The sequence below is a fragment of the Lissotriton vulgaris genome, chromosome 2_1, assembly GCF_964263255.1.
Source record: "Lissotriton vulgaris chromosome 2_1, aLisVul1.2, whole genome shotgun sequence".
Taxonomy (NCBI): Eukaryota; Metazoa; Chordata; class Amphibia; order Caudata; family Salamandridae; genus Lissotriton; species Lissotriton vulgaris.
The window spans coordinates 1,931,958,829-1,931,971,670 of record NC_141687.1 but is presented as its reverse complement, the minus strand read 5'-3'; the positions used below and the strand labels follow the sequence as shown (position 1 = coordinate 1,931,971,670).

General features: G+C 42.2%; 1 protein-coding gene across 5 annotated transcripts in view; it reads left to right on the top strand.

The window, feature by feature from the left end:
- NTRK3 (neurotrophic receptor tyrosine kinase 3) overlaps positions 1-12,842 on the top strand; it is a 1,577,634-nt gene that overhangs the window by 438,212 nt on the left and 1,126,580 nt on the right. For all 5 annotated transcript variants that reach the window (XM_086958117.1, XM_086958116.1, XM_086958115.1 and 2 more), the window contains exon 2: positions 3,645-3,719. In XM_086958117.1, the coding sequence (XP_086814243.1) occupies positions 3,645-3,719 (75 nt within the window). The remainder of the gene's footprint in view (positions 1-3,644; positions 3,720-12,842) is intronic.

Here is a 12,842-nt window from a genome sequence, read left to right as displayed (position 1 = left end):
GCAAACATCTGTGGGTTATATATAAAGGATATATAAGAAAAAAGTGTCTTTTTAGCATAACTGGTAGACATGGCATCCTCGATGTGATACTCCCCCAAACATTTTGCCTTCACCCTGTTTTTAATGACATTTTTTTGTTCCCATCATGCACTGGGACAGGAACAGACTAATTTGCATGTAGCCAGGTTCTGAGCTGGGATGGTGCGGTGAGCTAAAAAATGGTGTTGGATCTAGCCCTGATCTCTTGACTGGGTGAGAGTATTCTGCTTAATTCAGAGACTCTGTCCATCACCACCCCTTGTTGTTAGACATTTTTTTGTTAGTATTAGGACTCTGTGCACTTTACTACACATTTTACCCATGCCAATCAGTGGTAGAGTGCTTGTGCTTGCTCATTAAAGAACTGTATATTAGCCTACAGCCAATTGCCACATTTAATTTATTATAGGTCCCTAGTGTATTGTACTATGTACAATATACTAGGGACGATGTAGTCAAGGCCTGTAAATAAAATACGACTAGTGCATTGGGCCAGCCACTAAAGGAGCCTTCCAAAACATATCTCAGGCCTGCCACTAAGGCCTACAGTACAAAATAAATAATCCTTTTGCCAGGCCTAAACCTTCCTTTTAAATACATATAAACCATCCCTTAAGTAGGCCATAAATGTTGAGGTGCACTGAGGGTTGTTATAATTATTTTGATTTATTTTAACAATTTGTAAAGCGCGCAAATACCCATAGGTGTCTCAGTGCTATGTACTGGAAGGATAAGCAGAAAGATGTTGGTAGCCTATTGCTTGAAGAGCCAAGTTTGTATTTGTTTTCTAAATGATAGCAGTGTAGGATCAGCCTTAATCTGGAAGGGGAGAGAGTTTCACAGTTTCGATAGTGGGCACTATGAGGCTTCTGTCCCCCCAGTCGACTTTCTTGGTTCTGGGGATGATCAGAAGGTTGGCATCTGTTGAGCAAATAGATCTGCTGGGTGTGTAAGCCAAGAAAGCTTTCTTCAAGCTTTCTGGTCCGGTTTTGTGAATTGCCTTCGTTCTGCTTCGTTCTGCTTCTGATGGGCAACCAGTGGAGCTGTCACACTACATTGGAGATGGGCTTAAACTTCTGACAGCATCCTAGCGGCTGCTTTCTGTACCGACTGCAGCCTACCCAGAACCCTTTCTTGGGCATTAATTAACAGGCTATTGCAGTAGTCAACCTTAGACATGACCAGAGCACAGATTAAAGTTGTCCCGGTTCTGACTGGGATGGAAGGTAACAATTTCTTTATCATCCTTAAGACATAAAAGGATGAGGAAACACTGTTTTGGCATGATGTATGAAGGATAGTCTATCACCAAAGATGACACCCAATTTGCTATCCTTCTTGAAGGGGATAGGGGGTATTCCTAGCTCAGCTGGCCAGCAGGTTGGAGACCATCCTGGGGCAAGATTTTCCAAGACCATTACTTTTGTCTTAGCTGAGTTCAATTTAAGACAGTAATTTGCCATCCAGGAACCAATGGCCTAATTGCCATCATGACTGCATGTGACTTGATAAAAAAGAGGACAATGTTGGGATTGGGAGACAAATTGGGACCGCTGCAAAGTGGGTCTGGTTGCCCCTGGCAACTATTTTCTTATTAGTCAGGATGGGTGACTGGAATCACTCCTGCTCACAAGCCAGTACCCGACATGAATTTTGCATTCTTTGGTACCTTCTTTAGAACAGGGCTGGACCTTTGGAAGATAGAATAAGAACTTCACTTGCTGTTGAAACCTGTGAGGAAAACCCTAAGCGCCGTCTCTGCTCCTACTTGTACCTTGGACAAAGAAGTGGACTCCAATGGCCAGTTGGCTGACTTCCAGTTAAGCTTCAGAGACACAAAGTCTGCAAGAGACCTACTTTCCTGAAGAAGCCCAGCTAACCAGCCTCAACTGGATCTCCCCTGGAACATGCTGGTGACTTCTATTGGAGTGATTCCTAGTCCCTAAGTACTGCCTCCCAAGTCCCGGGCCCTTAACTGGTGTTAGAGTGTACTCCCCTGGTCCCTAAACTGCAAGAAGTGGAACTTAAAAACTTTTGCTGGCTTTCTACTTGGAGAACTGACAGAGATCAGGGTCACAGTCAAAGCCATAGTTGTTGATGTAGAACTGCTGGTCGGCTTCAACTTACCAGCTTGACCTGCTGAAGGAGATCCAACTTCCAGAAAAGTTTTCAAGTCGGAAAATAGAAGTTTTCACCGGGATAGATGCCAAACACCTTACTGGGCACAGAATTTGCCCACTCAAAGCTTTCCCACCTATGTTAACAACCACACTGGTACCCCGCTCTTCAGCAAATTGCAATTGTTGAACCCCACATCGGATACACCTTGTAGCTTCCCATGCCTATGACTCGTTGCCAACCACTTTTAATCCATAGAGGTTTTCAAGTCATAAGGCAAACTTTTCACCAGGATGAACCTGGTCTCTGTACCCAACCAGCGATCTATTGCTTCAGCCTTAACTTTTGACTTTGACCTGGTGTAACACAGCTAGATGTCTGAGGTTGACGCTTTGTGTTTATTTGTGCGATTTTCATTTGAAACTTTATAAATTCATGTCTCTGGTTCCCCTTGTTGGATGTTTGTTGCTTTGGTGTCATTTTGTCCAACAAAATATTTTCTTTTCTTAGAAACTAGAATATTGTTTGTGTTGTGTTTTTATTTTCTTTACCGTTTTTGGACTTCTGAAGGCTTTACAAATGTTCCCAAGTTAAGCCTTTCTGTTCTGTGCCACAGGTACCATGGGTTGAATCTTATGTGTAAATTACTGAAACCTTTACTGGACCTTTCAAGAACAGTGCCATTATTACTTGTGCTAGACTACCAGCCTTCCGGGTTAATAATCAACTTTGTCATTGGATCCATATTATTCATTTATTTTAATGAAACCTATTAACAGAACACAAACATTAGAATTAAGAATCTGCCTCAAATGGAGAGGTAGTCCAATGTGCCAGCCCCGCTAGGGACACTAGGAAAACAGGAGTATATCAGTATACTGACCTATATTGTGCTCCTAGCAAATTAGGGTTTCAATAAATTAGTTAAACATGTGTCCTGTCTCCGGGGAGGGATCACCATCAGTTCGTAAGGACAGTGAAGAGAAACAAAAAATGCAATTCAAGTAATAGCCACTACCAGTAGAATACCCAGAGGTGACGATGCTAAGTACATTTAAAAATATGCTTTAAAGCTTTAAGTTCGCAAGGGTGGCCACTCAGAAATCCTGAGAGGGAAATTGCGAGCACTGCACTATGGATGATTGCAAAACTAAAGCATGAAGTATAAAATTCCCAGAAGTTCGATTTTGAAAGCAACAGTGTGGTACGAATTGGACGCTTGAGGCGCCGGATTCATGTCTAAAAGTGTCAGATGGTTAAAGGTCTGCAGAGCGTGGGAACTAGTGATGCAGAAAATTGCGCAGACAGATACAGTCCTGGGGGATGGGAGTCTGTGCAATATTACCCTTCAATACATTAAACACAAATGTTTGTTATCAATGAATGTGCAAAGTAAGCTGTATCAGTGTTTTGTAAATTCAAATGGGTACGATAATTTTCAGTGAATATCTTCAATTAAAACTATTTTTTCACCTCTATTTTTTCAGATATATTGAACATAGGAAGGGGTTGCACACACTGAACGCTGTTGAAATGGAACTGTACACGGGACTACAAAAGTTGTAAGTACTACTTTATTAATGCACGTGTTGGTAGATTTGGTTATTATATCTCCGGAGTCGTGCAAGAATACTACTGTATAGACAATTAATGTAAAAGAGAAACTATTAGAGACAGTCTTTCATAATCGTAAAACACCCATCTCAACTGCTTGCAGTTCGTTTTTGGTTTACATTATGGGGAAGCTGAGATTCTCATCTAGTTTTTCCTGCCAATCTCAAGAATCCCAGCTCTGGTCGACTGAAAATTTTTCCCTGTCAGAGAAGCGTAAAGGGAAGATTTTCATAAACACAGTTCATCTCTACTTCATAAGGCCAATCCAAATTAGACTCAAAGGACCATTGACTACGAACTGAAATTTTGAATATTTATTACAAAGCCAAAATTGTTGTACATACAGATATCTCAACAATAAATTCAAGAAATAGACTGGCATTAATACAAAGGTAATCCTACGAAAGGATCTCAACCGACTCAGAATAAAAATCAAGGTTAATTCGAGAAGCATTAAACACACCATTACCGATAAAGTATAAAGTTGAGACTGCATTCACAAAATGGAAAGAATTTCCATTAGTCTGGCCCTACTCTAACTCTAAGGTGACATCCCTACTTAACATTCCTCCCAGGCAAGAAAAAGGTGTCAGCTGTGAAGACTTCCTAAGAAGTAGATTCACTTCCAATAGGTGACTTCAATACTGAGCTCGTTCTAAGATGCTCCTTGCTACACCCTACTCTGCCTCAAGTTCACCACTATCTACATCTTGCCTTTCCCAAAACTAACTTATAGACTGCTGTCTACTCTCTTCTCGCTGCTCCGGACTGCCTTTCCACCCTTGGGTGCTATCCCTAATACAAAACCTCAAAAACAGTTGACATGCCTTCAGACACGCCCCTCTGGCAGGTGTAGCTCCACTGAGTTTTCCACTATGGCATATCTCCATCCAGCGTCCGTTGGAGTGTCCTTGGGTCCCAGGCACCTTCTCTACTGAATGTTGCACTCCCAAATTCTTTGTCAGCATCTCTGCATTTGCGCCTACTATCCTAACTTCTAAACAATGGACTTTTCTACCTTACGAGCCTTGTGGCCTTACACCTGCAAGCTAAAATACGTGAGACCATCCTTGCAACATTCGGAATTACAATGTTGATATTTGCCGAGGACAGCCTTTCCGAGGCGAGAGAAATCATTTATTTCCGACTAAGGCTAACCAAGAGAAAAATACAGTTAGGCCTTTACTGGCTTCAGCATGTCCCAGGCCTTTGCACCGTTAAACACATTTGTAACACAACATTACATTGCATTTCATCACTTTCAAATAAATTCTACAAGGAATATCTTTCACATTAAACTCTATGTTAATCCACTCGTTAATAAATACATGTACCGTTTCATTAAAGCACATCATTGTTAACACAACATTTCACATAAGATTTTCTATGTTATGCAACATCACATTTTCTAATTAAGGCACTACATTAATCTATGATTAATAAACACACCACTTCATATTGCACTGATCCCAGGCCTACCATTACATTTCTAAACTACATTAGCAAAGGTCCCCTAAATATGTGGGTGGTGACTACTTGGGATTATAATGCACCCCTACACGATTTAAAAATAACACGGTGCTCTCTCAATTATGTCCAGTGCAGTGCTTCTTGGGCAGGTGTTCACACAATTGAATAGTTGACATCACCTGGTAGAGGTAATTTGCCATTGCTTTTTTATTCCAGTATTTCAAATTTTAAAAGGTGATTTCTAAAACCATTATCATTAAGGCACAATTGGCTTTCTGTGGAACTACCATTTTTTTTTGCTTTTGGTTCGAGAAACGTATAAATAGATTGTCTGGACGTATCAGGTTTTCTTTTAGCAGACATACTGTCTCTGCAAAATAAACATTTTCAAAACTGGCATGATTTTCTTCAGTCAGGATAATTATATGGCCAAATGAAACACTATTTACCTAAAACAAATGCACCAAAAGGAACTTTTTTCCCCATTAATAGCCCTGCTTGACATATTGTGCTATCAGGTTTGATTGAATTGAACATGCCCGTCAAGAGATTTTGGGCCAGATGTACGACCAAGAAAATTGTGCATCGCAAATTGCGACTCTTTTGCAAGTCGCAATTTGCGAGGTGCAATTTCCAATGTAGAACAGTGCATTTCACACTGTTTGTGATTTCCAATGGTGTCCCAAATTACGAGGCTCATTATTATTAATAAGCCTCTCGCAATTTGCGAGCCCATTGGGAATGACAGCCCTCCCAGGGATAGTGGCCTGCTGGGCTCAGCAGACCACCATGTCTGGGACTGCTTTTTAATAAAGCAGCTTTTGTTTTTTTAAATGCAGCACGTTTTCCTTAAAGGAAAATGGGCTGCATTTAAAATAAGAAAAATTAAACGTTTCAGTTTCATATTTTTAAGGGCAGGCAGTGGTCTCTGGGACCACTGCATGAATGAATGAATGAATGAATTAAATTATATTTGTATAGCGCTTAACTACCCTGAGGCCTCGTAACGCTTATGAACCGCACAGAGAAAGAACATAAGTTTAGGGCACATTGCTAAACAGGTGAGTTTTAGGAAGCTTGCGAAAAGCCAATATGTTTGATTCGCCACGGAGAGTGGAGGGGAGAGAGTTCCAAAGGTTTGAGGCATTGAGGGAGAAAGAGAGTCCACCACACTTAGAGCAACAGACTTTCCTGGATGTGGCGAGGAAAGCTGAGCTGGAACGAAGATTTCTAGAGGGATGATAGAAGGTGACCAGGGAATGTAAAATGGCTGGATCAGATTTCCACATGGCTCTGTGAGCTAGGCACATGGCCTTGAAATGAATCCTGGCCTGGATAGGGAGCCAGTGCAGAATACTCAGAGCGGATTTTGCAGATTGTATCCGGGGGATTTGAAGCAGCAGACGGGCTGCGCAGTTCTGGATTACTTGAAGTTTTTGCATGGTTGCCTGCAGGGCACCCAGGTACAGTGCATTCCCGTAGTCCAAGCGGGAGAGTATAAGAGCTTGCACCATAATCCTTCTCGCCTTGAAGGGAAGCAGGGGAAGCTCTTAATCTGCTGCTTTGGAGCAGGAATTGGGCTGAGGCAAGTTGGCCATAAATGAGCCGATAGGGGAGATGGCGGTTTTCCCAGAAACATCAACTCAGTGTTGTCGCTGTTTAGTTTGAGATGGGACAGATGCATCCTATCGGCTACTGCTTCCAGGCAACTGTCTAGAGAGCTGGATGAGCCCTCTGGCTGGTTCAATGACACCACCAGTTGGGTGTCATCTGCATACGTTATAATCTGTATACCAAATGGAAGGACCATCTCTGCTAGAGGCGCCATATAAGTGTTAAAATGTGTGGGGCACAGGAACCAGCCCTGAGGAACCCCACAGCTGATCTTAAAAAACATTTTCCAACAGACTCTGTTGCGTAGTGGTCAGAGACATTATTATTCTGATGGTGCTGCTGCGGCACCACTGAACATATTGCAGGTTGCCTCACCACCATTCAGTAAGCCCGCTATTGAAAGGATGGCATTGAGGCAACTCAGGGTGCCATTACAGGGCTAGCAAATGCATGCAGGAAGGCAGGGAATTCATGCATGGTATTTACTGCATAACATGGAGTATTCTATGCTGTGCAGGAAAGTACTGTGGCAGTCCCATGGCGGTGCCTTTCTAAGGCTCTCCGATAAGCCTTTGAAAGGCACGATTGTGATGTCGCTGCAGCATGCCCCGCCCACCAAGGATTGCAACCGAAATCCGTTGGGCGGTGTGTGCAGGGTTTTGGCGGTCTTCCTGTGGAGTGATGGTGTGGCGCTATGTGGGAGGACCACCAATGTCATAAAAGGGCCCTTAGGCTTAAGTTGACAGATATGTTTTAGCGATCTTAATTAAAATGTTTTAAAGTAGAGGTAAGGATGGTTCGTGACAAAAAAATCTAACTTGAATTGGGCAGTTAGACAATTCAAAGACATTTTTATAAAATTTAAAAACATAAGCTTGAACAGAAACAGCTATAATGAAAAAGAATTCTGTATACGGGAGAGCCTAAAACTCTGGAACTGAGGGGAGATATTATTTATGATTTTGTAAAATAACTAATAAAATGTACTGTCACCATACCCAAATATGGAGTTATGATAGGTAATTAAAGAATCAAGAATGCAATAGAAATATTTTAATATTCTAAGGAAGTTTACTCAATAGATGAATGATGCATAAAACGATGAGCTAATGAGAGCGCATTTTTTCTTCGTTCCTTCTGTAAATTGGGGCTCTGTCCTACCATTAGTGTCAGTGGCTTGCCTCAATACCCATGATTAGTCTCTAAACTTCAACAAGAAAACAAATTAGTTGAAAATCTTGAGATTTTCAGTGCATTTGTTACACTTGAGTGCTCACAACAGGGTTTTTCTCTTCCAGGTAAGTTTTTGAAAGTGTAAATGTTTTTATTTAAATTTAATCACAAATTTATCAAAATCATGGAAAATGTTCACGGAGTTCATAATACACTCTGGCTACACCTTGCATATCAACATTTAAAACACAGTGTTATTATTCGGGTGGTGTACACGTGACGTATGTGTTCATCTGTAAAGTAAATCAATGAACCGTTTTATCAAACAAAGCAACTGCTTCTTCACTTTTACCACGACAGGTAGCTCGTCCGTGAAGCTCTACTTAATAATATTAACATTTGGTTATTTCTTTATGCATGACATGATCCCATATTATCATTATACGTTGATTTCCTCCCATACCTCCATGGCAGCAATTGATAATGTGCCAGACTTTGCTTCAACAACTGCCTCATTTTTAACTGGTATACCAACTGCTTCTTGTTCTTGAAAAACAATATTGTCTTCTATTTCTAGGAAGCACGTTCAAATATTTATTAGCATCGCCCATAACTATATAATGTTAGATGTGATTGCCTAGAGGCCCTAATTCAGCAGGTATTGTGCAGTCATTGACCTTCTCTTGGTCTAGAGGATCATTTAGCCTTAGGCGAAGACATGGTTTTGCCTTCATGCTTGTTAAATCCAGGGTTTTATTTTAGCAGGGAATACATTTCTCAAAACCTTTTGGATTTCATAATAAGGTTAGATACAATTTGTACAATATATATTTGAACCGCAAGTCCTTCACAAAACAGCACCACTCCGACTACAAAAAAATCACTTTATTCTGATTAATGACAAGATCTTTAGCATCAGTACGAGGCATTAGAGGATGTGCTCCAAAATGGAAAACAGAACGAATTGCTGATCAGAATAGTCTGAGGTTAGCTTATCAACTTCCGGAAAAGTAAATATGGGTGGAGATAAAACAATATTGTTTGACCTCTCAGACTTAGCGTGACCTTTCTCCAATGTGCTGAATTAATGTTTTGTTGGAATTAGGACTGTGCACTTTACCACAGCTAGCAAGTGCTAACATGCTTGTGCTCACTCCTTACAATAATGTCACATTGGCTTGCATCTGTTGAAACTACTCATGCAGCACGTCAGGGGGCTGAATGACTGCAGAAAGAAGAACAAGGTAGTAGCATACTCAAAACAACTTAGCATAGACGTTGCCTTACTGTAGGAAAGCACCTGGCTCTCAGAAGTGGGCTGCTTACACAACAACGCATGAAGGACACATGTTACGCTGGGGATTTCACTGCGCAAGCCCGGGGCGTTCTGATTTGGATTCAGCGTGATTCTGGCATTAAGATCAGGAGGTGTGTGTGGATCGAGGAGGCAGATTTGTGCAAGTGTACTGCTACAAGGATAATTTAACTGCCCTACTAGTAGGGGTGTATGGCCTCAATCATGGCAACCCAGAGTTTTATCGTGAATTGCACGCTGATCTTGGCCAAAATGGTGATCTACCCCAGATATGGGATGGTTATTTTAATTATGTTTTATGTCCTGTCAGGGATCACTCAGGGGGTCCACAGCAGCGGTCCTCGGCTGCAGCCCATGCCCTCGATGAGATCACTGAACAGTGTGGTTTGCCGGATGTTTGGTGGCACAGATTCCCCATGGGTGAAAGGTACACTCACTACTCTACAGAGCACGATATTTACATATGCATACATTATTGGCTAATGATGCGCAGTCTGGTGTCTCGTGTCTGTTGAAGTGAACATTTGTCGTGTACATATTCAGACACTCACTTGTGTTGTTGGTTCTTGGGTTGGACAGTTCTTGTCCTCTTGAGTTCTCCTGGCTGTTCCCAGAGTACTCTCTAATGGACGCTGTGCTCCAAGAGGAGCTTATGCTGACAATTGAAGAATATTATAATACTAACAATGGTTCTGTAGAGACGCTTACTATGGTATGTGAAGCCTTTAACTCCTCCCATGCTCATGACAGCACAGCGGGGGAATCAGCCCCGCAGGCAAGGGGTTGAGGCCCATGTCTGAGGGGTTAGCGTATCCAAACATGCTGGATACTTGAGTCGATTTAGAGCCGCCTATGGTGGCAGAAGGAGCTGGCCAGTTTAGAATGGGCACATAGAGAGACAACAGTTGTGGTGTCTGTTCACTTTCTGGATGTGCAGAAGGACTCTCAGAGGGCTGCCTTCTGTTGTGGCCTACTGTGTACTCCACAAGACTGTGTTTCTTCACCTGGAAGGACTGCTGTGCCTTCCCTGCTGCATGAGCCCTGTTCTACTGATGAACCTAGGACTACCATAGTGACTCCATGGGTGATTTAGCTGGCCCTTTGGTCAAGTCTTAGAGACAGTAAAGGCTACAACTATCTTGAACCCAAACCTAGACCCAACCTGAGCGACTCCTACCCCCCAAATAGCGCACTTAGAATCCTGAACTATTCATGGTGGCAACTAAAGGTGCCCAGATAGTTAACATCCAAGATAAACACTGACTAAGTCCATTTTTTTATATCTGAATCACACTCCATCGTCACAGCTATATTTTATTTATTTTGATCTAGTCTTGTGCGACTAGATGTCTGCAGTTGGCATTTTGATCTTTTAGGCTCTAGTTTTAACCATGAACTATAGAAATTCAGAACTCTGGTTCTACTGATTGGATTTTTGTTATTTGGGTGTCGAATAAATTATTGTGAATACTCTGTCTTTCTAAATTGGTGTAGGATTTTTCTTTAGTTGTGTTTTCACTTTATTTCTGTTGCTGTGCTGCATAAATACTTTACATATGTTCTCCAACTTAAGCCTTAATGCTTTTGTGGTAAGTTACTAGAGGGTTGGGCACAGGTTAATTTAGTGACTTTTTGTGGATCACCATGACAGGGATTGTGGCTGTTGCTGGACAGGATTAATACCCGACTCAACCAGTAACTCAGTTTCTCACACATGTATTTTTTCAAGTTATTGTCTCTATATTTAAGTTCTGAGAGATTAATACTATTATTGTAATGGGGTTTCAGTCGGGTTACATGTAATTGAACAAGTTGAACAGATACTAATAACAATTGGACAATGCCGTACATCTATGTTGGACCTGGCATCATCCTTGGCGTTGATTCCCGTCTTTTGGTCTCTGCCTCCTGTATTTTTGCTGTGTGCTGAATTTTGTATTTGCTGGTCAAGATGCTTTGGGCACTTTGCCACTGCTGATCAGTGCTAAAGTGCAAGTGCTCCCTGTATCATTTGTGTGTATGGATTAGTGTTTCCATCATTGGCTTAGTTGATTTACTTCTAAGATCCTAGTACAGTGCACTGTGTGTGTCCAGGTCCTGTGAATCAAATGCTGCTAGTGGACCTTCAGTACTAATTGTGCCAAACACACAGGCATCGTTTCAAAGGTGTCTCACACTGGCCACTGCAGTGTCTGTGCGTAATTTTTACTGCCAAGTCTACCTCGCAAGTGCACCCACTTGCTAGGCTCTAACCTTCCCTTTTTTACATGTGAGTCACCCCTAAGGTAGGCCCAAGGTACCCCACAGGCAGGGTGCCGTGTATGTGAAAGGGAGGTCATGTACTGGATGTATAACCAGTCCTGATAGTGAAATAAAGTGTAATTTGTTTTGCATTATTGAAAGGTTAGCTGTCCCGTAGGATAGAATGGGAGATACTGTATCACATCTTACAAGTATAACTTTCCATGGGGATAAGATGTTAAGCTTATGTTTAGATTCTCTGAACTCAGAATTTAATAACACATATTTTAGTAAGATGATTTTTAAATCATGGGTTGTTAAATGGCACTTTTAGAAAATAGACATTTCTTGCTTAACCATCCTATGTTCCCCTACTGTGTTGTGTATTGACTGGTTTTGGAGTGACAGGGACTGGGGACGTGCATTCACTGTAGACAGCCACTGGGGGAGTGGAGGTGTGTCGTGCCTTTTCAGGATGAATCAGAGAAGGGCTGAATAGACCTGGGTTGCATTTAGAGTAGTGAGAGGAGATTGTCCATGCACCTGAATAGGCTCTGTCTCCTGTGCACAATGTTGTCGCCACCTACTGCCAAGAAGCTATACCACAAAGGAAATAACTGGTTTTGACTGAGCTGAGAGATATTTTGACAAAAGAGAATAAAGAAAAACACTGTGGTATAAATATTGGGGCTCATACCCCAGAACTTTAGAATACTTCTGAACTCAAGAGGATCCTCTGCCAAGGAGAAGAGCTGGATAATCTGTAGAGGAGTCCTGCCCCGGAGCTGTGTGGAGGCTTTGCCAGGTTGGCCTGCAATGGCTGCTTTTCCAAGGATAGGACAAAGTCTGACCTTTGATGAGTATCCTGTTTGAAGAAGATCTCCAAGGGCTTGGTGTAAAGCTTGCCTCTTGTTCTGAAGTCTCAGAGATGCAAAAAAATCACTTCCTTTGTCCTCCTGAACCTGGAAATGCTGTTTCAGCTGCCACAGAGGGAAAAAAGCAACACTGACGGTGGCAAACGATGCCACGACCTGTATTGCAGCCATGGGCACCACTCATGAAGTACACAACGCACCGTCCAACTTGCATCGCAGCCCTGATGCCTGCAGATGCTGCACCATATCGACTCTGACGCCATCACTGAGGCCAATGTCTGAACTGGAGCCTAGGGCACTGCTCATGATGCTCACGACACCACCCGACTCACCCCGCAGCCCTACCTACCTGGCGCTGGTGCCTCATCATCGCATAGTCATAA